General features: G+C 51.9%; 1 protein-coding gene across 2 annotated transcripts in view; it reads right to left on the reverse strand.

The window, feature by feature from the left end:
* The window catches only part of Pemt (phosphatidylethanolamine N-methyltransferase), a 73,332-nt gene that overhangs the window by 1,128 nt on the left and 45,303 nt on the right, over positions 1 to 26,901 (reverse strand). For both annotated transcript variants that reach the window (XM_021213485.2, XM_021213486.1), the window contains exons 3-5: positions 12,542 to 12,657; positions 4,838 to 4,983; positions 2,062 to 2,173 (exon numbers count right to left, since the gene is read on the reverse strand). In XM_021213485.2, coding sequence (XP_021069144.1) covers positions 2,062 to 2,173; positions 4,838 to 4,983; positions 12,542 to 12,657 — 374 coding nt within the window. The remainder of the gene's footprint in view (positions 1 to 2,061; positions 2,174 to 4,837; positions 4,984 to 12,541; positions 12,658 to 26,901) is intronic.

Genomic DNA, 26,901 nt, shown 5'->3' on the forward strand with positions numbered 1-26,901 from the left:
GTCCATGAGTCTGTCTGGGAGGGCAGGGGCACAGGACACAAGACCCACCCACCCTTGTGGTCCAGCCACCTGACTGCATTCCACTACCCCAGGCCCTGAGCATCCTAGCATCCTACTTCCAGCATCTTAGCCTAGAGTCCTTCCAGAATGTACACAGCGTTTCTGTCATGGCTCTGCAGGTGATCAGTCTCTGACCTCACTGCCAATGAATACAGACAGCCTGTTAGGGACAGCAGAGAGGAGCCCAAGCATGTCTGCCTCAGGCTTCCAGAAATAGCTGCCACTGAGCTGGCCCTCAGGCCATTTCTATGGTTACCTCTGGCTCCTCTGGCTCCTGCAGGGCCTGGACTGCTGCATCCACCCCAGCAGGAAAGGAATGAACCAGAAGGGACAGAAACAGGCCTCAGGTAACCACAGGACCTGCTCGCCTCAGCTGACCCCATTTCACATCTAGCCTCCAAAGGGCAAAGGGCACAAGAATGTGTGGCTCTGATAGGCCCCTCCGCCTAGCTCTGTAATGCCCACCTGGACCTCACATTGGCCAGTGTGTCCATGTGTCTGTCTGGGAGGGGCAGGGACACAGGGCCTCTCCACTGCACAGCACAGATCACGAGGCTGTGGATAGATCCATAAGGGTGGATGGTCTGGCCACCACCTCTGCCATTGCCCCAGGCCTTACATGGAACTTCTCCCCCAACTCTTTCAGGTCTCACTTGTGCCTTGCCCAGAGCTCAGCTGGGCTCTAAGTGAGTACTTTGTTCTTGCTCTTCCTTTCAACTTGGAATGTGGAACATCTCTTGGTGTCTGTGTTCTGGCCTCAGAGGGACTGTGGCCATGATGTCCTCCCATCCCTCCTGGCTAAATAAGCACTCTGTCCCCAGACATAGTTCAGCTGTGGTTCTGGCCACATGGGGATCTGTGGGTCGGGAAAGACCCTGGAAGATGGCTGGCTAATGAGACCTCATTCCTGGAGGAGAGCCCTGGATACGACACTGGCTATGAGCATGACCCCACAGTTCACTTCCACAGAGAAAGTCAGCAGAGCTGGAGGGCCATGCCTTGGGAGCCAGGAACTTAAGCGCCAAGAGCATCTCTGCCCCGGATGGACTCCATGGCCTGAGGTGGGCGCAGGCTTCAACCTCAGGTTCCCCACTGCTCCCGGGAAAAGATGGACTCATTGGCTTATACCTTCTGTCATGATTCCTAAATGAGCAGGGGTTAAGTGCTATGAGCATCATCTGCCAGCGCTGGGCCATGGTCAATGCAGGTTTAAAGAGCTGCTGGGAGGTGGTGATGTGGGCATGAACAGTCCTGTCAGCTGGTTCCCTACACTCACCCATCTCCATGGAAACCTGGACACTTACTGTCACCTTGGTCCAGCTTGACTTCCTAACAACCCAGGATCTATAAGACAGCCCTGCTGGCAAATGATCGCCCTGAACCTAGATCAAGAAGCCCAGAGAACCCCACTCCTTGTTGTAGGACTGGGAGGATAGAGAACTGGAGAGAGCAGGGACTCCTATCCGGGAGTGGGACTTGAGAAGTAGGAGACAGGCAGGCTGAGGGAGGCCTGCTGAGTCAGCGTCTCCGGCCACCTAATGATACATCTCTACTTAGGCCTCAGATGTGGGCCTCATCCCCAGTCTGCTGGGCCTCTGGGCATCAATACTGTTCGGAGGCAGCTGGTCGGTGTCACGTGTTCCTGGGAGCCCTGACTGGCCACTCCAAGCCTGTAATGACCTCGACTCTTGGGCACCAGGCACAACTGGTGATACAAAGGGACATGTGTATGGCTCTGCCATAGAGAGAAGACTCACAGGCAGGTCACTGACTCGGGGCATGGGAAACCCAGAGGAGGCAGGAAGGAGTTTCGAGGAGGGGACACTACCAGTTGGGTTTGGAAGAACAGACCATGGATGGATCCAGGCCTATGCCCGTCAAAGGAGGGACATGCATGCAGCACGGCAGAGGAGCTAAGTGTGCGTGAGGTCAGGAAACTGTGAAAAGAGGGCTCAGCTTGTGTCTGGACACCTAGGGGTCCTAAGGGCGACAAGTACTCACATGAGTGCCCAGCCTAGGTAGTTGGCTGTACTGCCCCAGTACATGGGGTTGTCCAGCACGCTGAAGGGGAATGTGGTCACTCTGGACTCCTTGAGGATCCCAAAGTAGTCACCTGTGGATGAGAAGGGGTAGGATGTGAGGTCACTCAGCCTCCTGTGTCCTTGGCCACACTACTACCAAAGGAAATCCCTAGTGAGCCCTGAAGGATCTGCAGGTGAGGTGCCTCAGGAGGCTCCCGGCTGATCGTGGGATCCGAACCCACAGCATCCAGGATGGAGCCTTCCCCGGGGCTCCACGTGCGTGAGGTGAGCCAGGCACTGAGATATCCTCAGCTTGGTCCTCTCCTCTTCTGAAGCCCCAGCACACCGGCTCCTTCCTCTTCTCCCCAGGAGATGCCTCTGTGGGCCTTCCCCTGCTCTGTGCAGAGCTCTCTCCTGGGGCCTCCCTACCTCCTTCAGAGCCTCTTCCCACCTGGGTCCATCCTCCCCATCAGCCTGGCTCCACCCCTCCTCCCACCCACCCTTCTTATCCCCACTCCCCCCAGGCCTCGATCTTTCCCTAGGATTGTCCAGGTGCTCCGGGGTGTGAGCATTTGTTTTGTTAGCTTGATGCAAACTAGAGTCACTTGGGAGGAGGGAACCTTAACTAAGAAAATGTCTCCATGAGACTGGCTTGTGGGCACGTCTGTGAGGCCTTTTCTTGATTAATGATTTATGTGGAAGAGCCAAGGCCCAGCTCACTGTGGGCGGTGCCCTCCCTGGGCAGGCGGTGGTCCTGAGTTGTGTAGGTAAGGTAGCTGAGCAGCTTCTAAAAGCATTTTAGTGGCATTTAGTAGCTGCTAAAAGCAAGGCAGTAAGCAGTGTTCCTTCGTAGTCTACTTCAGTTCCTGCCTTAATTCCCAGCCTTGGCTTCCATCAGTGATGGACTGTGATGTTTAAGCCAAGTATATCCTTCCTTCCCAGGTTGCTTTTGGGCATGGTGTTTATCACAGTGACAAACCAGGACAGGTTAACTGTGACTCTAGCCTGCCCACCACATGCTTCCTGTCACTCTGGAGGTCAGCCCAGGGCAGCTGACATAAGACCATGAGATGGCCAGTCATCCATCTACCGACTGCATGCATAACCAGGCCACTCTCACAGGACAAAGCATCTGGTCCAGGTCTCTACCTGGTGAGTGTCTCCACTGGGCCAGGGCAGCCTTTCCCAGCAGCCTCTCCTTTGTCCCCACCCCCACCGACCCCAATGGACCAGAGAGACAATGCAGCTTCCTTCTGAGCAGAAAGTAGGGCAGCCAGCCCAACAAGAGGAGCCCTGGCAGGAGGGGCCTAGTAGAAATTAGTACTGTCATTGTCAGGGACAAAAGGGACAAGAGTCCAAGAGGCTGTCCGGGGACCACTGGGGGGAAGCAGGAAGCGGGGCAGTGGAGCCTGACGGTGGGTGGCACAGAAACCTGCTTCGGGCTGAGTCACAGGAGAGGGACCATTCTGTTCTACTTCCAAAGCTTGCGGGACCCTCTGCTTTATAGGCCATTTCTACCAAAAGCCACATCAGCGGCAGCGCTGCCTGCATCCCCCAGACACGCCTCTGCTCATCTCCCTATCTAGCCCTGACACTATGGTGGGTGCCCAGTCTGCCCTCTGCCACACCTCTCCAGCACCGCTGCCTGCGCCCGGCATCTGACATACAGGCTCCCCCAGCTTGCGCGCTGCAATCCCTGTCACCAGGCTGGCCTCACTCTCTCCCAGAATGGCTCCCAGCAGCCCCTGCCTGAGCAGTAAGCACCGAGCCACCAGTGACAGCACTGGGATGCCTGACTCATGTACTCCTTGGTTCCTCTTGGCACTGTCCCTCCTAAGCACACTTCAGAGTTCTAAGTCTGTAGCTGGGCAGCCTGGCCCTGGCAGAGGCCAGGCCAATGTGTATGTCCTGGGAGGCTAGGGGACAGCAGGGCTTTGAAGACCAAGAGTCCCTGATGGAGGTTAAGGCCCAGAGACTGGCCTGGTCTTTGTGCAACAAGAAGCAAGGACAGACCAAATGTGTTGTCCCCTGTGCAGAGCCAGCTTATAGCTATGCTAGCTCCAAGGATATCCTGGGAGCTGGAACAGGCACCTCTGGAGATGGGGCTGCCACCTTCCATGCATCTGTGTTCTGAAGGCCCCTTACCCTCAGCCCCCTCTGCAGAGTCTGTCTTGAGTTTGCCCTCTCTGCCTCCAAGATGATGGAATTCACTGTGGTCATGAGGTGAGAAGGTTTCTGGCCAGACTAGACCACTTTGGGTTCCCAGGCCCAAAGCCCCAGAGCCCCAGAGAGTGGAGAAGAGACCACATCCCTCTACCTTTCACCCCACCCTAGACCCGTGCAAGCTTTGTGGATACCACAGCCAAGATCCTACCACCTGGCAGCCAAGTGTGCTAAGCAAACCCAAGAGTGGTAATGAGCTGGAGGGTCTTATCCCTGTCTGCCCTTCACCCCAGTCCCATCTGCTCTCTGTTAACCCTGTATACCTGTCCTTTCATGCAGACAAGGGCTGAGGGCCTTAAGGGGAGCTGAGACCAGGAGGGCACTCTGGAGCCCATCAACCAGGTCTAGGGTCTATTGTCTCGCAGGAAGCAGCTTGATGCCCCGGAGTCTACTGAGCTAGCAAAACTGAGAGTCCTAACCATGCTAGGTGCTTCTCAAGGCACATCAGAGATAGCAGACGGCAACCACTGGACTCTGCTCCTCCCTGAACCCAGCGTACCTGCCCAAGGTCATCCCGTACCTCAGGGTCTTACCTAGAAAGGTCCCAGTGAACCCCAGTGCATAGAAGCTGGAAAGCACAAACACGAGTCCCCAGCCCAGGATTGCAAGGCCCAGGAAGTAGGTGGTGTGGTTGTCCAGGCCCTCCATCTTAGGCTGGCTCATCATGGCCTGTGTGAAGCTGTGGAGTAGGGGACATGGAGAGACAGCATGTCACAGCATGTATGGTAAGTACACTGCCTTTCTCAGAGTTGTCAGCCCCAGGGTCATATGCCTAAGAGCCACAAAGGCACTGCAAGTAGGGCCTAGGCTCCTGCAGGAACTGCCTAATCTTCAGTGTCATGGGGACGGGGCAAGACCAAAGGCCCAGGCTGGCCAGAGATCTTTTCAACACAAAGTCACAAATTCTGACATATATGCAAACTGTCCTAAATTTTAGAAATAGGTCACTCATGGACGTTATTTGTGGCTTCATGCATGTTAGCAGGGTCCATTCCACGGCCATAGCATTCAGGGCCTGTCAACTTGCACTGTGAATGAGAATTAAGCTCATAGAAGAGCAGGTACATGTGCAGTGCACAGTACATAGCAAGCCTAGCACCTGGGGTCTGGCCTGGCTTGGGCAGGGCAGGGCAGGGCAGACAGCAGGCCCAACACTTAGATCTGAGCTTGGCATACATCATGTGCAGTGATAAGCACCGTTCTCCGTGCAGACCCAGGCTTGATGCTGGCTGTGCCCCACTCTGCTGATTTGCTTGCCCTGGCTCCTGCACAGGCCAAGCCTCACCTGGGAAACTTATGTCCTTGCTTCAACTAGGCTTTTTGGCCAAGTGCTGGCAGGCCCTGAGTCTGGGCAGAGACTGAACAATGGCAGCATCGCTGGGCAAGGAGGGGCAGGTTCTCTGGCTTGTGGCACAGGAGAGGGTGGAAGTTCAGGGATGCAGGCTGGTGATGGATCTGGGCCTTGCCAGGAGGGAGTGGCCAGTGACAAGGCAAAGCACTGAATGTGCCAGGGGCACAAAGAGGAGGATGTGCAAGGCCAGCGCTCATGTCCAAACACATTTCTGTTCTGTCCACAATCCCAGTGCTTAGAGGAGACATGGGGATTCACTACTCACACAAGGCAACTACATACACTTCTTTCTACAGGCTCCCCAACCCACTGATCCACCCACCCACCTGTCCATCCATCTATCCATACACTCTCCCATCTACCCACCCGCCTGTCTGTCCATCCATCTATTCACCCACCTATCCACCCACTTACCCATCTCTATCCATTCGTCCCTTCTTCAATCCATACACATACCCATAAACACATCCACCCACCCTTCTCCTTCCATCCATTAACCTAGTCACTAGAGACCCAGATACCTACTTATCCATCTACCCATGTAGCCATCCACCTTCACCCAGGAGCTTTTCTCTTCCAGCAGTACGCGTTCATCACTGGAGAAGGTGGGTGCTGTAACTCTATCCCTGAACCACACTAAACTTTGTCTCCTTGGAATTCTACCGATCTGATGTTCAGCTCTTGGAGACTGATGTTGGCTCTCGGCACAGGCCAGGAGGTAGATGAGAGAGAAGGGAGGTCAAAGGTCATGCAGGCTACCTACGGATACCTGCTTCTTGGCTACACTGCATAAGGGCCCATGGCACGGAAAAGTGGGTTGGTTCTTCAACAAGTTGGGTGGCTCCAACTGCCTTGTAGCCGCTGAGTTCCATCTTCCTGAATAGAAGACAGAGAGCCTGTGGGTCTCTTACTGGCCACTTGTCTTGAATTCTCAGGGACATCATCAGTGGCCACACGAGAGCTGCCAGCTACTAGAAGCTTCAGCTGAGAGCAGAGGGAAGGACTTACATGGTGCAGATGTTACAGAATGAGGAATGGCTAGAGCTAGGCACCTTAAGGCTCAGAAAAAGTGCAGTACTAGAGGTATGTTAAGGAGCTGCAAAACTGTGATGTGTACACACTAGTTGGGGGCAGAGGGCTGCACAACTGTGATGTGTACACACTAGGTGGAGCAGAGGGCCAGCAGACCGAGGGTCTCTCTGGAGGGAGACACTGCTGGAAACGACCTTCCTGTCAGTGACTTCTGGAGCCCATGGCAGACATCTCAAAGATTCAGTCCTGCCCCTGTGCCTAAGGATGGTCCACCTCTGGCTCTGTTTGTATCACTGGCGGACTTTCCTCAAGTGGCTAGGCTAGGAGGAGGGCAGAAAGGCAAAGTACACCATTTGTGGGTCTTTTGCTCCAGCCTGCCAAGATGGTGTGTGTGTGTGTGTGTGTGTGTGTGTGTGTGTGTATGTGTGTCTCATTCTAGCTTAGTGGCCTACACACCACGTGACTCAGAGGCTCACTAGAATTGATGCCTGATTACGTGGCTGGTTACATGCTTTCATACTATGAAAGCACACTCCACTCCACAGGGAGAATTAACAGGGAGCAAGTCGCTCTGTGGCCACATTCCACGGCAGAGTGGGGTAACAGGCAATTTTCCATCAGAGCTGCTCTGCACTGGGGTGCCAGGGATGGAGATTCATTCCAGGGCTTTGGGTTCTGATTTCTTATTTAGATTTTATGTGTATGAGTGTTTTGCCTGCACCTGTGTCTTTGCACCACTTGTGTGCCTGGTGCCTGTGGAAGCCAGAAGTCATGCCCCCTGGACCTGGAGTTACAGATGGTCACACATCACTCTGTGGGGGCTAGGAAACTGAATCTGAGTAATCAAGAAGAATAACAAGTGCTCTTAGCCACTAAGCAATCCCCTTGAGATCTATGCTTTAAATTGGATTGAACTTTCTGCCAGCAACGAGACCTGGGGGCTGCCTGTACTCCGCTCCTCACAGCAGACCATGGCCACTGGAGTGTGCACAGCTCCAGAGAGGTTGTTCTGCCCCTATGCTTCTATGGCTTCACCAGTGGGCTGCATTTGCAGACACCCACACATAGGGTGGCCTGAACTCTCACCTGCATCCGGCCTCTCTTCACAGTCCAGCCCAGTCAAGTAAGATCAGGAAAGTAGGAATCTGGTGGGCTTATTTTCCTCACAGAGCACAGTAAATCATCAGTTCAACCACATTGTCGCCATAGCAACGGCTAGAATCATGGCTACCACGTTGCACTAACCAAAGCACCTTCTCACAGCTTCCCTAAGCCCAGTAGCATCCCAAGTGTCTCCTACACCCGGGAGGAGAGGCAGCAGTGTGGGTAGGAGTCAAGCCACTGGCTGATCCTGCTTCTGTCCCGAGAGCAAGCAGGTCCTCAGTCTCGTCAAGTGAAAGGAGATGCACACCACTGTCACTCAAAACTCCAGGCTGTGCTGGGGTCTCAGCTGAGAGGACAGATACAGTTCTACCTGGGTACCAGTCCAGCTGTCTTCCCTCCTTCCTCTCTGGGATCAAGAAAACCCAACTCAGATTTCTTCTCTGATTCTCCAGCTATGATCAGGGATCTCCACTAAGAGACAGCAGGGAGACAAGGTTCCAGTGACCCTAGTCATCCACACTATGCCCAAGGGCCTTTCTTTAGCCTGTGGCCCATGAGTGACTGAGGCTGGCTGCAGGAGGGGTAGGGGGTGGGATGGAGGTGCTGGGGGAGGGTTTCAATGGATGCCTCTCAAGCTATCAAGGCTCCCCCCTCACTCAAGGCACACCCAGAGCACTGCAAGAGCAAGCAGCGCTTTCCTAATCACTTCCTTGAGTCTAGACTTTGCCTTAACCTCCAAATAACAAGTTAGCTTATCCTGCCTGCTCTCTTTCCAGACCACCAGCTAGTGTGGGCCAGCTGATGCACAGTGAGTCCTAGGGACTCGCCAACTACTGTGGAGCCCTGGTATCACAGCAAGACAGACTGGCTCGAGCACACATGTGCTCTCCCACCATGCTGACTCAGTAGGACACACTGGGGTCACATCATCCTAGGTGGTGAGGACAAAGTCAGTGGAAGCCTCCAGAACAAGGGTTGGCACATGGCCTGACAGTGTAGCACTTGCCTAGCAGTATGAAGCCTGGGCTGAGTCTCCAGGGACACAAACAGACACGGGCACTAGGCTGACCCCAGGAAACTGGATAGGTACCATTGCAGAGGATGGTGGGTACCACCTCGCAGGCATAGGGTTATCATCTAGGATGGAGAAAGTGTTAGAGAACCAGAAAACAGGAGGGCTGCACACAGCTGAGAACCACCAACTGTCACCAAATTGAATACTAGATATTAGTGTGTGGTTACTTGAACATCTACACAGAACACATACCTATATGTGGGCTACAGTGAGATACAAGGTAGGAACTAGATTAGAAGGGATGTAGCCAGTGGACCAAGGGACAGGGTCTTTCCAGCCCTCTGCTGGGAGTCCAATGCTTGAGAAGGTATCTAGTCCAGGCACAGAAGCACCCTCCCCTGCTCTTGCTGTGGGTCCACGTACCAGTTAGAAGATATTTTTCTATGTGACCCAAGCTGGCTTTGACCTCCTGGGTTCATTCATTAGTCCTGTCTCAGCCTCTCAGCGAGCTGGTACCATAGGCAGGGACCATCATGCTCCATTCACTGTACCACCCACTGATCCCTCTCCCCATGGTGACCTAGCTTTTCATGGCACCACCCTCCTGGCCCCACTAAGTCCCCTCACACGCAGGCATCTGTGCCAATGCACCCACCCTGGCTCCTGCTTTCCCACAACCTCCTGGAAGTGGCTGCCATCCCATTTCAGAGGAGGAAGTCGAAGCCCACAGAAGTAACCTGCTGAGGGTCATTGATTCTTTTTTTTTTTTTTCGAGACAGGGTTTCTCTGTGTAGCCCTGGCTGTCCTGGAACTCACTTTGTAGACCAGGCTGGCCTCAAACTCAGAAATCCACCTGCCTCTGCCTCCCAAGTGCTGGGATTAAAGGCGTGCGCCACCATGCCTGGCTTTCTAGGAACACTCTTGAAGAAACTAAGCAGATACTCAGATATTGGCATGCCACACCCATAGCTGCACTTCTCACAGGAGCTATAAGTGTCACTGATGGATGGATGGATGGATGGAAGGATGGATGGATGGATGGATGGATGGATGGATGAATGGGCGGGCAGAGGCTTAACCCACACAGCAGGACATTATGGAGTCTCAGGAAGGAAAAAGTTCTGACATGTGCTCCAGCATGAGGCCACTGTGCTGAGTACAGTAAACTGGTCACACACCCTGACTCCTCCTACACAAAGCTCCAGGAGAAGTGAGAGAGAAGCAGAGTGGGGAACCAGAGCCAGCCCATGGGAGGGGTGGGGGCAGTGCTTAAAAGGTGTAGAGTTTCAGCTTTGTAAAATAAAAAGGGCTCTGGAGATGGGTGGTAGTAACCATTACAAAACATCACAGAACTGTTTAAAATCACTGAACTAAACCCTTGAAAATGGGTAGATAGGTGCTTGCCAGACCTATCCTTACCCAGTGGGCCACATTAAATCCTTGGCTGCTGTTTGGCTGGGATACTAAGGATAGGGCATTCCAAGGCTGCTCCCATGACCCAGCCACAGGAAGTAGATCCCAGAAGCCCCAGGGTCCACCCACTCTGCATTTCTAACCAGTGTCTGCCCCACTTCTCCAGGGCCCCTGCTCCCCAGCTTTCCAGCTGCTGCTTGGGTGTTCCTCAGGGTCTGTAGCCTCAGAGGAAGCAGCAGAAAGGACCTTGCTGAACTACCGGTCAATGAGGCTGGCTGGGGAGGGATTCTGCTGGGCTCCAGCTCTGCAGGGCAGTAGCAGGCCTGTATCTCTGACCCCAGTATCCTCCCCCCAGGGGTCCTGCATTATGGGAATGAAAACAGACTCCACTTGAAGCCTGGCCGAGTCCTCAGAGTGAGGCAAGGAAGCCTGACATGTTGCTCAGGCCTCTAACCCCAGAACTCAGGAGGTAGGACTGCTACAAACTCAGGGCCAGCCTGGTTTATAATGTAAGTTCCAGATGGCCTGGGCTACAGAGTGAGACCCTGGCCAAAACCAACAAACCAGAGCAAACCGGAGTTTGAGGTTTATGAAGCCAAGCAGATCCTAGAGCGACTGGATGACCTGTCTACAGATGGGCGGTTTTAGAGACAAAGAAGTCAGGGGCCAGCCAGGCTTGAAGCTGGTGTGTCAGACTGGGTTGGTTTGGGTCTGACAGGAGACCTCATCCTAACAAGGACATTTAAGTATAAACGCCACAGAAGGACTGAATGAGGGCTACATGAGAAGTGTCCCGAGGAAGGGCTTCTCACAGCTGGCGGGGAGACACGGTGCATTCAGCAGGGCTCCTGCACTGGGGATGGGCAGGGCTGGGTAGAGTAAGAGCTTAAGTGACCCTCGGAGGTTTCCAGGCTGAAACATCTGGGTGAGGAACAGCCTCTGACTTGGCAGTGTCCAAGTTAGATGTACATGGGCTCTCTAGGTTGTCTGAGGAGCCTGAAAATGCCTTTCTGCCAGGGACCTAGTGGTACCCATTTCTAAAGGAGCTAGGAACAGAAGAGCTGATTGGTCAAGCTCACAGAGACAGCATTCCCAGACCAGGCCGACTTCATCATGCTGGAGAACAGCGAGCAAAATGGAGGAAATCAGAGCGGCAGCCTCACCCACACTCTTACCCCATCGTGGGGATGGACAAGGCCTCTCTACAAAGAGTCTTCATGTGCCAGCCAACCCAGGATGTGCGTCACAGGATCCACCGCTCTAAGGATGACAACCTTTGTATACTTATCCAGCCTGGGGAGGTTGAGCAGCCTAACCTTCAGGGCCAGGAGGCATAGAGAAGGTTCTGGCAGGCAGACAAGCTGAGTGGGCCCTTGCCCACCCGACTCCTAGTCCACAGGAATGGGGAAAAAGCTACAAGACTCTCCAATCAAGGTGTCCTGCCCTGGGAAAGCTTGGGCCAAATGCTTACAGGATGGAAGTATGAGAGACCTGGGCCCATCACTCCTATCCCTGCCTGGTTCCCAAACACCAGACATCAGATAACTAGACAGCCACCTCATGGTGTATACCCACAGAGCCAAGCCAGGATCAATGGACTGGACAGGCCAGGCGTGCACGCCCTATCTGAGGGACTTGCCTCAGTGACCAGTCCACCCGGTATCTTCTCAGTGCTCTCGACTTCTAAAGGGCAACAGCAAGTCAGGAATGAGGACTCCCCATACTCCCGTCTTTATTTCCCCCAACAGTGTGCAGGCTTCCTGCAGTCTGTGTATGCACGAGGCTTGTGGTGAAATCTATGGGATGACAAGTGGACCCAAGGCTCACAAGTAGTCACATCTGAAAATGAGATGCCACTGCCCTCCTGCACAGCCTCAGCTCGGCTAGGCCCACTCAGGAGCTCTGCTTCCCGCCCTCATCACCTACACCAATTGTCTGGCCATTTGATGGCAAGAAGGTAATATGTCTTACACGCAGGCTTCCTAATGATGGTCTAAGCACGGTTCCTGGTCCCTAAGGAATCCTCACCACAGTGTCTGTGGCCTGTCTTGGTATACCGTAGAAGGAATTCTGGGGATATAGGCAAGGGGAAATTTCAACAGCTTCTGTCCCCTCTGCTCATGCTGCCCCATCATTGGGCAATGAAATGTCACATCCAAGATCACAAGGATGTCTTTGCCAACTGAAATCCGGGACAACAGCCTGGGGTCTCTAGGAACATTCTGACACAGAACTCCCAAACACTGGTGAACCCGCTGGCCCTCCCTCTCCTGACCATGACTTTCACATGGATGACAGCCTTCACGGTGGTCCAGGGCTTACCAGTGGGAGCGGAGGATGTTCAAAAGCAGGATGCAGCTGCCCAGGGAATAGCAGGCTAGGTGGGGGGACCCGAAGGCTCTGCTCAGCTTGCGAGTTCTCTGCTCCCACCTTGCTACCTGCATGAAGGGCCGAGAACAAGGGTGAGAGGTGAGGTGTTTGCTGCTACAGGGAGGGCAGGAGAAGTAGGCCTGAGTGCCCAGGCCCAGTTCCAAGGAAGGTGAACTGTAGGAGTGCAGCAACTGGGGTTGGTTGGGAGTCTGCTACAACCCAGGGCTCCTCACAGGATTTTTACCTTCCCTTAGTGTAGACAGGATGGGATGGTTAACAGGCTCGCAATCATGCCTGAATGTGGGGGCTCAGTTCTCAGGCCACCTGGGAAGCTGTACATCCCATCTCATGCAGTTCCAACGGCCCCTGTTATTCAGGAAGACACAAGCTACCACCAACAAAGAAGCCATAGAAACGGTGGTCCCAGGCGCCCTCCTGTCTCCACCAGGAACACCCACAGGGTCATTTCAAGGGGTAAGACAAAGGAAAGGCAGTCCTTTACCGTCACCCTGTGCTCAGCCTGGCCTCTCCCACAGGTACAGACTGCGGGTATGAATGATTTTCGGTCTTATAATCCTTTGATTTGTTTCCAAGTCATCACATCTCAAAGCTCAGTGTTCAGTAGTCAGGCAAAGGAAGCAAGCAGGCAGCTCTCGCCTCTCTGCAGACCTCACCCCTGCACACATCCACATCCACGTTGTTAGGATCCCCCCCCCCTCCGTGGGCTCCTCATGTGCTTTGTCTGACCCAGGTGCTCAGATGAGCGCTCTGCTGATGCAGAATAGGGAGGAAGGGGTGAGCAGGATGCCAAAGGGCAAGGGCTCACTCTGCTGCTCAAGTTATCCACCCACTTCTGCATCCTGAATATAAATACGTATGTGTGTGCACATGTGCATGTCTGTATGTCCATGCATTTGTGTGTGTGTGTGTGTGTGTGTGTGTGTGAGAGAGAGAGAGAGAGAGAGAGAGAGAGAGAGAGAGAGAGAGAGACATGAACTTGTTACCAATTTATCATAAAACAGGCTGCGCTTCTGCCCAGCTCTCCTGACAAAGCAGGAAAGGCTGAACTGGGATATCTATTTGGTTAGATGTATAAAATGCATTCAGTGGGGCTTTTCTTTGTGGCCAGCCACTCTCTATAGCCACAGCAGCCCAGACCAGGCAGCCTTGCCTGTTGCCCATGCATGCCTGAAGCTCACACAGCCTCCAGCAGGCCTCCAGTGAGCTCACACTCCCAAAACCCTTGGTATAGGAGCCTAGTCTGTTATCAGATCCCTGCACGGTGCAGTCCCGCTCAGTGTCCACTGAAGTGGAAACTTGAGGGTTCTTCGGAAAGTCGGTTGGATGGTGTTTTGCTTGGGCAAACACATGAAGGAATGTTTAGCTGAAGCAGACACAGGAAAAAGGATGTTCTGCTAAAGCAAGCACGTGAAAGGACACATGAAGGATTCTTTGCTATGAACACACATGTATTAGTCCTCCTTTCATTGTCTAGTTGAGCTGCATTTGTCAGGACTCCATAGAGAGAAACACACCAAAAATCTTCCAGTGGTGTGCTGTAATATCTTGCTGCTTCCGTGGACTCAGGCTGACAGTCAGAGTGATGTCAGCTGAGACAGACACATGTGCTGAGGCAAGACCCGTGGAGGACATGTGATGTTTGGAGAATATAAATAGGACTCAATGATCAGAGACAGGCTGAGCTAGGCCTGCTTACAGAGCTAGCTGTGAAATGATTGTGGGTCTCGGGTCTTTGATCACCGCTTCCCTCAGAGAGGCACAGCCTAGAACTTCTCCTGGTCCCTCCTGGCCCCTCCTGCTGACTTGAGCCAAGGCTAAGGTTGACTATCTCTGCTAGGTAGTGCCACTGCTGCTGATTCGTGTCTGCTGTCCCGACTCTACCCAACTGGACTGCTGGTGCAGCTGTGAAGTGTTTGCGAGTGGATGGAGCTGCCACTGCTGACCTGTGAACTGAATTGCTGATTTCCAGACAACACAGATGGGAGTTGCTCCAAGGAACCTTTCTAAACAGGTCCACTCCTCTCCCCTAGCCCCACCCCCATATCCTTTCTTTCCCACTACCTCTGGTGGGTGGTGGGATAACAGGTAAGTTAAAACATTTAAGAACCATCATTAAAAAACAGACTTTGAAAACATTGAAGTTGCAGTCCATAAGAAAGAAAAGCTTCCTGGAGCTCCTATGGGGTGCAAACTAGTAATGTTAGAATCAGGAGCTTTCAGAATCCTGTGGTTACATGTCCCTGCCACTCCGACCTGGGACTCCCAGGTTTAGGAAAAGGCTCCAAGAAGAACCAGTGTAAGTATGTGACTGTTTGTGCTGAACTGCAGCATGCTTAGATCATGGAGTCAGGATTTTGGGGGGTTACAGGGGATTGGTTTTTTTGAGAGAGGGTTTCTCTGTGTTGCCCTGGCTGTCTTGGAACTCACTTTGTAGACCAGGCTGGTCTGGAACTCACAGTGATCTACCTGTCTCTGCTCCTAGAGTTCTAGGGTTAAAGGTGTGAGCCCCAGGCTCATGGAGTCAGTCTTTACAAAGCACGTGACTCTGAGGCATTTCCTGCTGAAATGACTGTACTTAGCATAACTCCTGAGGATCCCAGATCTATAAATGTGCTTAGCTCAGAACCAGGCTAATGCTTGGAAAAGGGAGATGCTTGTATTCATCTTACTGTCACAGAGAATTGTGTCCTCCAGGCTCCTTACATGGGGATGCTTTCCGGGGAAGGATCAAGGAAGGTCAGGGTCTGCAGGGTATCTTGTGACTGTACTTTTAATGCTAATACCCCAAAGCACAGAGCCAGTCACCAGCTCAAGAAGGCTATGAGAGATATCCTCTCACACCATCCATCTAGTCACATATCTACCCACCTACTAATCTAGTCATCTACTGATATAGATCCTGCCCATCCACCTACCAATACATCCATCCACCCATCCATCCATCTATTCTCTATCTATTCACCCACTACTCATCCAGCCAGCCAGCCACCCTCTAGCTCCCTACCCCCTACCCACCTACCCATCTATCCATCCATCCATCCATTCATACATCCATCCATCATCTATCCACTCATTTACACCCCATGCATCCATTTGTCCACCTACCCATCCATCCATTCACAATCAAGTATCATTCCTCCCACCCACCCAGAACTTACTGAAGTCTGTTATAGGCTGGTAAAAGTTAAAAAGTAAAGTGCTTTGAAAAGAAAACAAAAAACATAGCATAACAATGGTGCTCTTGTTTTTACACCAGGCCTGTAATTAAAGCCAAATGTGCCTCATTTACTGAAAACACTGGCATGAACTCCTCCCCCAGGGAGCCACTGGGCACAGTGGGATTGACTAATGAGAGCAGGCAGAGAGAGGCCTTGGCTGGCTCCTCCAACTCAGCGAGAGCTAGAAAGGCGGGAGAGCTGCTTCTGGGACACCATTATTTTCTGGAAACATCCCCTTGCTTGCTTTTCACAGCTCTAAGAAATCCTGGAAATAAAGGCTAGTCAGGGTGTTTGTTTGTTTGTTTGTTTTTTAAGATTAATTTTAATTTTCATTTGTGAGTGTGAGTGGGTAGATGATGGGTGTTAGTGTGTGATGGCCAGAAGAGAGCGTTGGCCCCTGGACCTGGAGCTACGGGGGTTGTGAGCTTCCTGACACGGGTGCTGGGAATGGCACTCGGGTCCTCTGGAAGATCTTAACTGCTGAGCCATCTCTGCTGTCCCTGTCCCAGGGTGGATATTCCAACGGGGACTGGGAAGGAAGACAGGCTCCCCGTGGTCACTGAAGAACTAGCCGCTAAGCACCTGGACGGTGCCTGGCAGAGCATCAGGCTACGAGGAGAACTTACTGGGCTCAAGAGCCAGCTCCTCTCCATACTGCCTTAGGGATGATCTGTAAAATGGAATAACGGTCTGTTCCAAGGTCACCACGAGGAATAAGGAAGTCACTTGAACTCCTTGGAGTGTGTGTTGGGAATATGGTGTTCGCTGGGGGAGGTGCCATTGTTTCAGTTTGATGTCTGAGAGTAAGGAGCAAGATGACCTGAAGATGAAGATACGTTCAGAGGGCACGTGCCTCCTGTCTCCCTCCTTTCAAGGCAGGCTCCAGAGAAACCCAGACTCCTGATGGGAGACCTAATGCTCCACCACCAGTTCTCTCACCACACACTCAAGGCTCTATAGCAGGAGTAGCATCTGGAACCCTTCTGGCCCAGAGGGGTTGAAGGCACAGCTGAGGCTTCCAAGGCCACCAGATGTCCTTTGTCCTAGAGGACCTGGGCCAGAAGCATGAAGAAGCTCACCCTAGGTGTGCATGCTTCCTAGCACAGGACAGAAGTTGGAACTCACCTGTGCATTCAGCTAGCTGACACTCACACACAGCACACACATGGGCAGGGTCTGAAGCATCACTCCTCATTCTACCAGTATGGCGTGGCTTGGGAGCTAAGCAGCACCCAGCAGCACCCAGCAGTACCCATCATGGCTCTCATGAGCCATGCAGTCGCTGGCCCAGAGAGCAAGCAAGACCCAGGTCTCCCTATCCAACATGCCTTCTTGCTGCCTTCACCCTGATGTGATCTTGCTCTTAGTCACCATCCCCAACATTCACTGCCACCTGTCACTCAGGTACTGAGAGCCTAGCACCTTCCTGATGCCTATCTTAGTCTTGTCAGCTCCTCCTTAGAGCTATGAACCCTCTAAAAGCTACTGCCATAGAACCCAGACGGTCACCTCTGATGAAATTATCCTCTGCTTCCACCATCCAGATGAGGGAGCCAGTCCCCTCCCACTGTGAAGACTCATATGTGCACTGGACTGCCTGGAGAAGGACCTAGTCACATTTGGCAACCAGGGCACAAAACCCTGGCTAATTTAGTACTGGCTTCCATTTCCAATCAGCCCACTACATGAGCTCACTTTCTATATATAATCTCTCTCTCTCTCTCTCTCTCTCTCTCTCTCTCTCTCTCTCTCTCTCTCTCTCTCTCTCTCTCTCTCTCTCTCTCTCTCTCTCTCTCTCTCTCTCTCTCTCTCTCTCTCTCTCACACACACACACACACACACACACACACACACACACACACAGAGAGAGAGAGAGAGAGAGAGAGAGAGAGAGAGAGAGCGCATGAGTACAGGAGGCAAAACCCTAAAGAAGTCCAACAGACTGTACTCATGCGCTCATGCGCATGAGTACAGGAGGCAAAACCCTAAAGAAGTCCAACAGACTGTTAATTCAATTAGGATTCTAATCTTGGCTACAGAAATGCCCATAGCATCTTCTGAGGATGGAGCCCACTGCCAGAGGGGATGACTGGCTTCACCCTTGAGAATGACTCTGCCAACAAGTAGAAAGGGAGATGTCTCCTGATATAGTGCTCAGTGAAAAAGCAGGCACAGGAGGGTCTCACCTGGCTTCCTTGTAGAAATTAAAAGGATAATCCTCTCACTCATGTGGATACCCAAGGGAGCCCAAATAGCCAACACGATCTTGAGAAAGAGAACACAAACTGACTTCAAACTTCTCACAAGCAACAGTCGTCAGGACAGTGTGGCACCGGCACCAAACCGAACATAGAAGCCCAGAAAGAAACCCCCATATGCTCATCAATTGCTTCCTCACCAGGCACCAGACCAAACAAACAGATACGAGTAATCAGTTCAACACCGTGCAGAGATGAGCGGATGAGACAGGACAGGCTGTCAGTGACAGCTAAGGGGCCCCGGGAAGGGAAGGAAGCCCTGCCTGCGTCCTGGGATCTATTTGAGTTTCCTGCTGGCTGAGTTGAGAATCCTCAGCACGGCTCATGAAGCCAACAGAGACAGTCATTTCCTAGACAACTCAAACTAGGCTGCTAGAAATAGCAAGCTGTGCTCATGCGGCCAGAGTGCTACGGCCTTGACGACTACGACTGCATCAGCACTCCTGGCCGTCCTGACTCTAAACAATGGGCTTTCTGAGCCACCTCACAGTTGTATTACAAGAGGAGACTATAAAAGAAACAGGTAGAGCAGCTCATGTATTTTGACTTAAATCGGGCTTAAACGTTCGACCTTGTTGTAAATGGCATCCTTTATGCAATGTGACTTTAAAAGAATCCTGTATAGAGTTACTTGTAAGAAAAACATTGCTAGCTCACTTAGTAAAAGGTTTTTTGGTTTTTTTTTTTTTTTTGTATCTTAATTTGTATGCATATGAGTATTTTGCCTGCATGTATGTATGCCATGGAGGCCAGAAGAGGGCATTGTATCACCTGGGACTACAGTTACAGACTGTGGTGAGCTACCATGTGGATGCCAGGAATCAAACCCAGGCCCTCTGGAAGGGAAGTGGTGTTCTTAACCACTGAGCCATCTCTCCAGCCTCTATATAGTCATTGTGAAGACACCTAAATGTGACCCTCTCCTGAGAACCTATACCCTGTTCTCAATATATAATGTCTTTTTACCAAATAAATATCTCCTCACTGCCCCCTCTCTCTTTTCCTTCTCTCTACACATACCTGCCCTTAAATCTGAAAAAGTGGGTTCTCTTATCTCTACATAAACTCAGTAACTCTGGTGTCCCTGTCTCTTTTTGTGCAGTGGGTATACCGGCTTTTTGTCAACTTGACAAAACCTAGAGCCACCTCAATTAAATAATTTTCTTAATCAACTTGCCCTGTGGCCATGTCTTTAAGGAATTATCTTGTTTAATGATTGGTGCAGAAGGCACAGCCCACTGTGGGGGCAGCACTGTTCGTAGGTAGGTGGGTTTGGGCTACATATGAAACCTAGCTAGGGACAGGCCAGTGAGCAAGACAGTAAGCCTCATTTGTTTCTCCAGAGTTTCTGCTTGAGTTCTTGTCCTGACTTCCCTCAGTGTTAGATAGGGAGCTGAAATAATCCTTTTCTTCCCCAAGCTGTGTTTATCGCAGCAACAGACAGTGAGGTAGAACAGGTGGGGGCTGCAGAGGAAAGGCAAGACAGGAAAAGAGATGGAAGAGGAGAAGGAGAGATGTGTTTTAGTTCCTGAGACTCTGGGGCCTACAGTTTCGCTGTGGGGGTTGGCAAGGCAAACAAGCAGATGTTTATAGAGGTTTCTGGTACCTGCCCTACAGGTGGGAACTGCAGGCAGCTGCCAGGCCTTTCTTAAGCCTCCCTCCTCTAGGAGGGGAATCTGAGTTATGGCTTGGCACAGGGTTCACATGGATACAAGAAAAGTAGCCTTCTAGGTGGCTCAGGGAATGTCTGCTGACCTAGAAGGTCACAGGAATATACTGGGGTAGGACCTCATCTTTGTCTCTAAGCTGCCACCTCCAGGAAAGATGCAGGCAGAAGGAGCCAAGGAGCACCTGGCTGTCTCAGGAGTCCCCCAGGGGACTAGAAAGATGACTCAGCAGTTTGGAGCACTGGCTGCTCTTCCAGAACACTTGTGTTCGATCCCCAGCACCTACATAGTAGCTCACAATGGGCCATAATTTCAGCTCCAGGAGATCTGACATCTTCTTCTGGCCTCCAAGAACACCAGACATGCACGTGGTGCATAGATACACAAGCAGGCAAAACACCCACATACACAAATTAAAAATTAAATTTAAAACTATTTTTAAATCCCTCTGAAGGAGAACAGATTGGTGCCTGGGTCTCATAACGTGGCTCATCCTAACTCCCAGCCCACTCTCTCCTTCCTGCAGGAGGCCATCAAGGCAGAGCATACGTAGGCCTTGAGGTTCCTCGGGTCCCATGAAGGTAGATGTGGGATGACAGAAATGTTGCTTGTCCCTACCTCACAGGGAATGGCTGAGGAACCACCCCACCCCACAGTGATTCACGGCTCTCCCAATGGCAGCTCCCCAAAAGCCTTGGGCTAGAACAGGCACTGTGTACCATGGAGACCACAGGCCAGCTGATCCCAGTCAACATTCTGTCCATGTAGTATGTGGTGTGTGTGTATGTGTGTATGTGTGTGTGTTGGGGCTACATATGCACATGTACATGCATGCATTTGGAGATCTCCAGAAGCTGCCCCCTGTGTCTTTTGAGAAGGTCTCTAACTGGCTTACAGCTCACTGATTATCGAAGGCTGGGTGGCCACTGAGCTTGTCTCTGCCTCCCCAGAGCTAGGATTACAAGTGTGCCCCACTCTTCCTAACTTCTCACATGGCTGCTGGGGTGCTAACTCAGCTCCTATGCTTGTGTGTCAAGTACTTTATGGACCGAGCCACCTCTCCAGATCTCCAGCGCATATTCTTTTAAAGATGCATGCTAAATCCATTGAGAGGGAAAAGAGAGGGCAAAAGGTTTACGCTAAGATTCGCCTGCACCTGTGGCTTTTCTAGCACAGTGACCTTGTGTTCTGAAGAGCTTGTTTCGATTATTCTCTTTATTCTAAATAAAGCACAGTCCACCCGTGCAAAACCACTGGAAAATAACCTAGACACGACTCTTCGACTGCTAACCAAATATGGTGAAACCTAGTGACCTCTACAGTCAATATTGACATGGACTTCAGCCTGTCTTGGGAAGGAAACTTCCAGGTATCTGGTGAACAGTGAAGTGGCTGTTTGATAAGCAGCCAGGCATCCCACGGGGTGGGCAGCAACACATCCATCACCATCCAGCCGGTGGTGCTGCTGCCAATGGGTTTGTGGGATGTTTTGTTTTGTAATTGCAGGTTGTTGTTGTTTTTTAAATGAAGAAAGATAGATAGATTTCCCAAGAGGGTGGTTTTTGTTTTTTTTTTTTAACTTAAGGTCAGATTTATCGAGACAAAAAAAGGTCAGATTTATCGAGACAAAATTCCGTTTTTAAAAATAGAGTCTTGTAATCTTGTCTACAAGAAATGTAGGCACAGGAGGAGTACAGACTGAGGGAATGGCCAACCAATAACCTGCCCAACTAGAGACCCATCCCATGGGCAAGCATCAGTCCCTAACACTATTCATGATACTCTGTTATGCTTGTGGACAGGAGCAAGTTGTCCTTTGAGAGGCTCCACCCAGCAGCTGACTCAGACAGATACAGACACCCACAGCCAAACAGTGGATAGAGCTTGGATACTCTTATAGAAGACAGGAGGAAGGATTATGGCCAGAAGTGGATAGGAACACTACAGGAAGGCCAACAGTCAACCAACCTGGACTCTTGGGCCTCTCAGAGACTGAACCACCAACCAAAGAACATACACAATGACTAGACCTAGGCCTCCCCACTCATATGTAACAGATGTGCAATTTGGTTTTCATGTGGGTCCCAAACAACTGGAATGGAAGCTATCCCCAAAGCTGTTGCCGCCTGTACGTGGAACGTTCTTCTAGCTCTGTTGCCTTGTCTGGCCTCAGTGGGAGAGGAAGCACCTAGCCTTGAAGAGACTTGAAGTGCCAGGGTAGGGGAATACTTCGGGGGTGGGGAGGTGCCTGCTCAGAGGAGAAGGGGGGTAGGGAAAGGATTGTGGGAGGGGGGTGGCTGGGAAGGGGGGCAGTGAGCAGGATGTAAAGGAATAAGTAAAACAAAACAAAACAAACTAACAAACCCAGGCTGGTCTCTAACCCTTGATCCTTCTGCTTTAGCCTCCCAAGCACTATAACTACAGGGGTGTGCTACCATGTCCAGCAAATGTTTCACAGCCTATGAGTTCTGACGAATAAATGCAGTCACGCACACACTGCCAAGACAAGGAACAGGCTTGTCCACGCCTCAGAAAAATAAAAAAAATCCCTGGAATAACCGGGGTGTCCTCACCTGTCCCTGGCCTGTGTGCCACCCCTTTTTTGTTTTGTGTGCCCTACAAATGTAGCCCTATGGTCTGTAGCTCCTTGATCCACATGATGTCCCTGTGATGTGTGAGTAGATTTGTGACTTGGTCCCTGGATGTCCACAAGGGATTCCACAGTGTAGATACATGGGGCTGGCTGACCCAGAAGCTGGTTACTCAAGCTGTCACGCTAAACACAGGCGCAGCACACATGTGCACACACAAAGAGTTGTAAGACCATGGAGTTTTATCTGAGTGCAAGCATAGAACCTAGGCTGCTAACAGGATTGCTGAGCAGAGAGGGCAAGATCCTTCCTTTAGGTCAGGGAAACATATACACAGGACTCTGTATCCTTCCCTCTGCCAGGGTTCCTGTGCCCCACTTACTCACCACCCCACAGGGGAGGTAGGAAGGTCCCAGACAGCTACACAGCAAAGACTGATCCCTGACCTGGCAGGCAGGACATGCCACACTCCTCACCTTGAGAGACTCAAAGGAGAGCAGCAAATCTTCCGTCCCCCAGGCCAGAGGCATCTGGGGACAATGCTGCCAGAGTCTCCTAAGTAGACAGTCTTCACCAGTTCCTGCCCTGAAGCTCTGGGGTAACACATAGGCTCAGGCACCCACTCGGTGAGTTGTGGTATGATGGAGGGCAGGGTGGTAGCCCAGTGGTGAACCTGTCACCGAAGGATCTGAGGAGCTGAGCCCCCAGATAAACCATTAATTAGGGAGGTGTCAGAGCTATCTGAGCACAGTGTGGCCCTTTCATGTGAGGTTCCCAGGTAAAGGCGCTAGGACCAATTCCAGGGAACCAAACATTTAGTCAGGTGTCTGTTCCCACGGTCCCTACACTGTGCCTGCCCAGAGCCTGTAGCATCCCTTCCCCAGCACAGCCCTTCCTCCAAGGCAGGCTCAGGAGCCAGAAGGCACTGTAAGTCTGCTCGTGGGCACTGCTGCCAGTACCAGGAGCAGCTGGCATGCATTCACACCAAGCAAACAGCCATCTCCAAGCGCTTACCTGAGTACCTCAAAGCATGAAGCAGGTATTCCATAAGATCTACTGAACATAAAGACTCCAGGAACAGGAAGTGAACCCACTGCTGGGGGGAGGGGAGTGTGGGGGAGGGGAACCTTTCTTCTCCATTGTGAACTGTGACTCCTCCCTTCCATGCATAGCACCCACTGAGAGCTCAAGGCTTGGCTGGGCTGGAGATGAGACCAGCTGAGGGGGCTCTGTGGTTACAGAAGTAACTGAATAGCTAACTATTCCTCCTCAGAATAGCTACGGATATCAACAGTGCCATGCACAGGCCTGTAGCCATAGGAAGCTCTGTGGGAAGCAGGTGCCAGGCTAAATGTTACCTTCATGAACCCTACAGGAAAGAGGTTCTGGTGCAGCTATGGGTGTAGTGGCTTCCTCAAGATTCCTCAAGTCAGCAGAGGACCCCAATCAAACCGAGGCTCTTTTCATAACCCTTGTTCTATATGGAAGACATCCCCATGACCCAAGCTTTTCACTAGAAATTGGAGGGAGCAGGGAACCTTTGTAGGGATAGGGCAGGCAGCTAACTGGGTATCACTGGTCTCCACAAGCAAGGCCCGGCTCCCAAGAGGGAAGGCTTCGGAGAGGTTCTGAGATTGACAGCAGCATTTACAGACTAAGAAGACTCAGACACAGTGTGTCTTCATCTCCTTGCCCTAGACCCCACAAGCCATGGAGGCCATTCATTGGTCCTTAAGAGTCTTCTGAAACTAGGGAGCCTCAAGGGGCCTCAGGGGTACACACTGTGCTGACTGTTTCCCAGTGATGGATTCTGACCTTCAGAGGGAGTAAAGAACCTGCCCAGACTGTATAACTCTAGACACCAAGGGTTGTCACTCAGGTGCCTGAGGCTATCTGGTCCGGCTTTGTCCGCAGAAGCCGGAGTCTCTGCCATACAGAAAGGTTTCCCCTGAGGACTGAGCTGCTGGGCCTGATGGATGCTGGGTCGACCAGCCTGGCCATGGCCTCTTGGGCTTGGCCTGAACATTGCCTGCTTGGTGCTGCCTCTGAGAAGGTCCTTCTGAGGCCAATGAAGCTCCCTGAAAGCCAACACTTGCCTAGAAAGGCACAGCTAATCCTCTTATTAAGGTGAAAGCAATGTGAGTTAGTGGAACTCCTGTAGTTAATCTAGAAATAGGGAGGGGACCAGACCATATCCATGGGCTATGTCACAGCCAGGGAGGCTGGCCCAGGACAAAGAGGGCCAGCTCAGGTAAGCTGAGGCACTGGCCCGGTACCCTTGGCCCACTGCAGTTTCCCAGAATTACCCCAGGCCTCACCTGCTACCACCTCTCTGCACCTATGTGGCCCACACTGCCTGCCCTGAGGATCAGCAGTCACAGGAGGCCTCAGCCTCCTAGGGAGGGCCAGCTGAGAAGGTTGGTCACAGCAAGGGCACAGGGCTACAATGCAGGGCTCCCCATGCTTTGACAGAGTTATCTTTCACAGAAGACAAGGGCTGGTTTGGACCTTGCAGGAAAGCAGCAGCAGCAGCTACAACTCTGGTCCTTCTAAGACCTCTCAGGGCCCTGGGACTTTGACACACACACACACACACACACACACAAGTCTGGCCCTTAGCTGGCTCTGGAGGTGGACGCAATGAGTAAGCTCATCATCTTACTGAGATGCGAGGAGGCTTTAGTGGCCTGCAGCAGCCACAGAGGAGGTGGGTAATCTGGGGGCCAACCCCTGCACCTCATCACCTCATTCCCATAGGCCTCTCAAGCTGGGACAACTCGACACTGAGAGCCTTGGGACACAGCTCTGCTCTTTGCAGCTGCTTCCCTTAGAGGCTGGCCTTCTCCCCTTCTCAAAACTGCTACACCCAGTGCGATCCCCAGGTCAGCATCCCCATAGAACCTGCCAGAATGCCCCATCAGAATGTGGCCTCAGATCTTGCATTTTGTTTGGCCCCTGGGGTTGATGGGAAGAGTTGTTCTACCACACTCTAAGGGCCCTCGGCCCTCACATGTCTGCTCCATGGCCCACTCAGTCCTATAACCATTTCCAAGGCTGGGACATTTGTCCCTCAAATGCCCCTATGACTTAGGCCATGCTTCCCTCTTCTAGCTTCCTCTGTTCAGATATGTGAGCACATTGTCACACTGCAAGCAAAGCTATAACAGTGTCAGTATAGAACCTGTCCCTTCACCCACCACGGCCTGACACCCAACTATGGGTAGACCCCCAAAGGGGTAGAATTGGGTATAGTGCCTTCTCAGGCTCGCTGAAGGAACAGTGCTCCTTGGGAACCAAATGTCTGCTCAGCACACAGCTGCAAGAACCTTAAGGGAGCAAGAGACACCGGCATGACCAGGCTGTGTGACACCGGCATGACCAGACTATGGGCAGCAAACCCTGCTCATGACTGTTCAGACCCCAAACAGAACTTCTGAGCTTGACCATGAAGGTAATTTGTGACTTGAAGCCTATAATGACTGCATGAAGCTTTTCAACTGGAGGAGAGGAGAATTTCAAGATGGAGCTCCTGTTTTGAGGCACTTCAACAACAATAGCCTCACTACCAGTGACGTGGACACACCACAGGGGGCAGGCACGACTTGTGCGAGTCTGTAATGGATGCAGACAGATGTCTCACAGAATCCTCTGCCAAATATGAAAACTTATACTATAAGAAGAGACAGGCACTGGGGGCTAAGTAAAGTGCCAGAAGCCATCCAGCAGGATAATGGGAAAGGTGGCCGGCCTCATCCCACACCTCTGCATCCTATGGCCTCCTCCTCCTCCTCCTGCTGCAACCAGCTCTGCCAGGCTAGCTGACCGATCACAGGGTGTCCCCATGGCTGGACCACTGCTGTGCTAGGTATTTTCCCATCTCACAATCATCTGAGATGACTGGCTGCAGAGAGAGGGGTTGTTTTGCGTCACAGTTTCCATCCATGATCAGCCGGGCCTGTTGTTTCAGGTCTATGGCACATCGTGGCAGGTATGGAAGGCAGAACGAAGCCATTCACCACGTGGCTGGGAAACAAGACAGGGAGAGGAGGGGCTAAACTCCCCTTAAAGACCTGATTTTCTCCTGCTGGGCCATACCCTTTAAATGTCCCACCACGTCCAATAGTGACACAGGCTGGTGACAAGGTGGGGAGGAGGTACCTTCAACACATGGGCCTTTGGATAACTTGTTTAAAGCCAGACTGCTTTGTAACCTGTAGCCTGGTGGGTATGAAAACACTTGTGTCTTCATTAGCATGTTTAATACCTCAACATGACCTGGATGAGAGACAATGCCTGTGGTTCACCTGGCTTTGGGATTTGCTACTCGGGTTTGCTGTGGTTAAAAAAGAGGGGACAAGGGCTAGAGAGATGGCTCAGTGGTTAAGAGCACTCATTGCTCTTCCAGAGGTCCTGAGTTCAATTCCCAGCAACCACACGGTGGTTCACAGCCATCTGTAATGGACTCTGATGCCCTCTTCTAGTGTGTGTCTGAAGACAGCTGCAGTGTAGTCATATAAATAAAAAGTAAATAAATCTCTGAAAAATAAAAAGAGGGGA

Source organism: Mus pahari, chromosome 14, assembly GCF_900095145.1.
Source record: "Mus pahari chromosome 14, PAHARI_EIJ_v1.1, whole genome shotgun sequence".
NCBI classification, from domain to species: domain Eukaryota; kingdom Metazoa; phylum Chordata; class Mammalia; order Rodentia; family Muridae; genus Mus; species Mus pahari.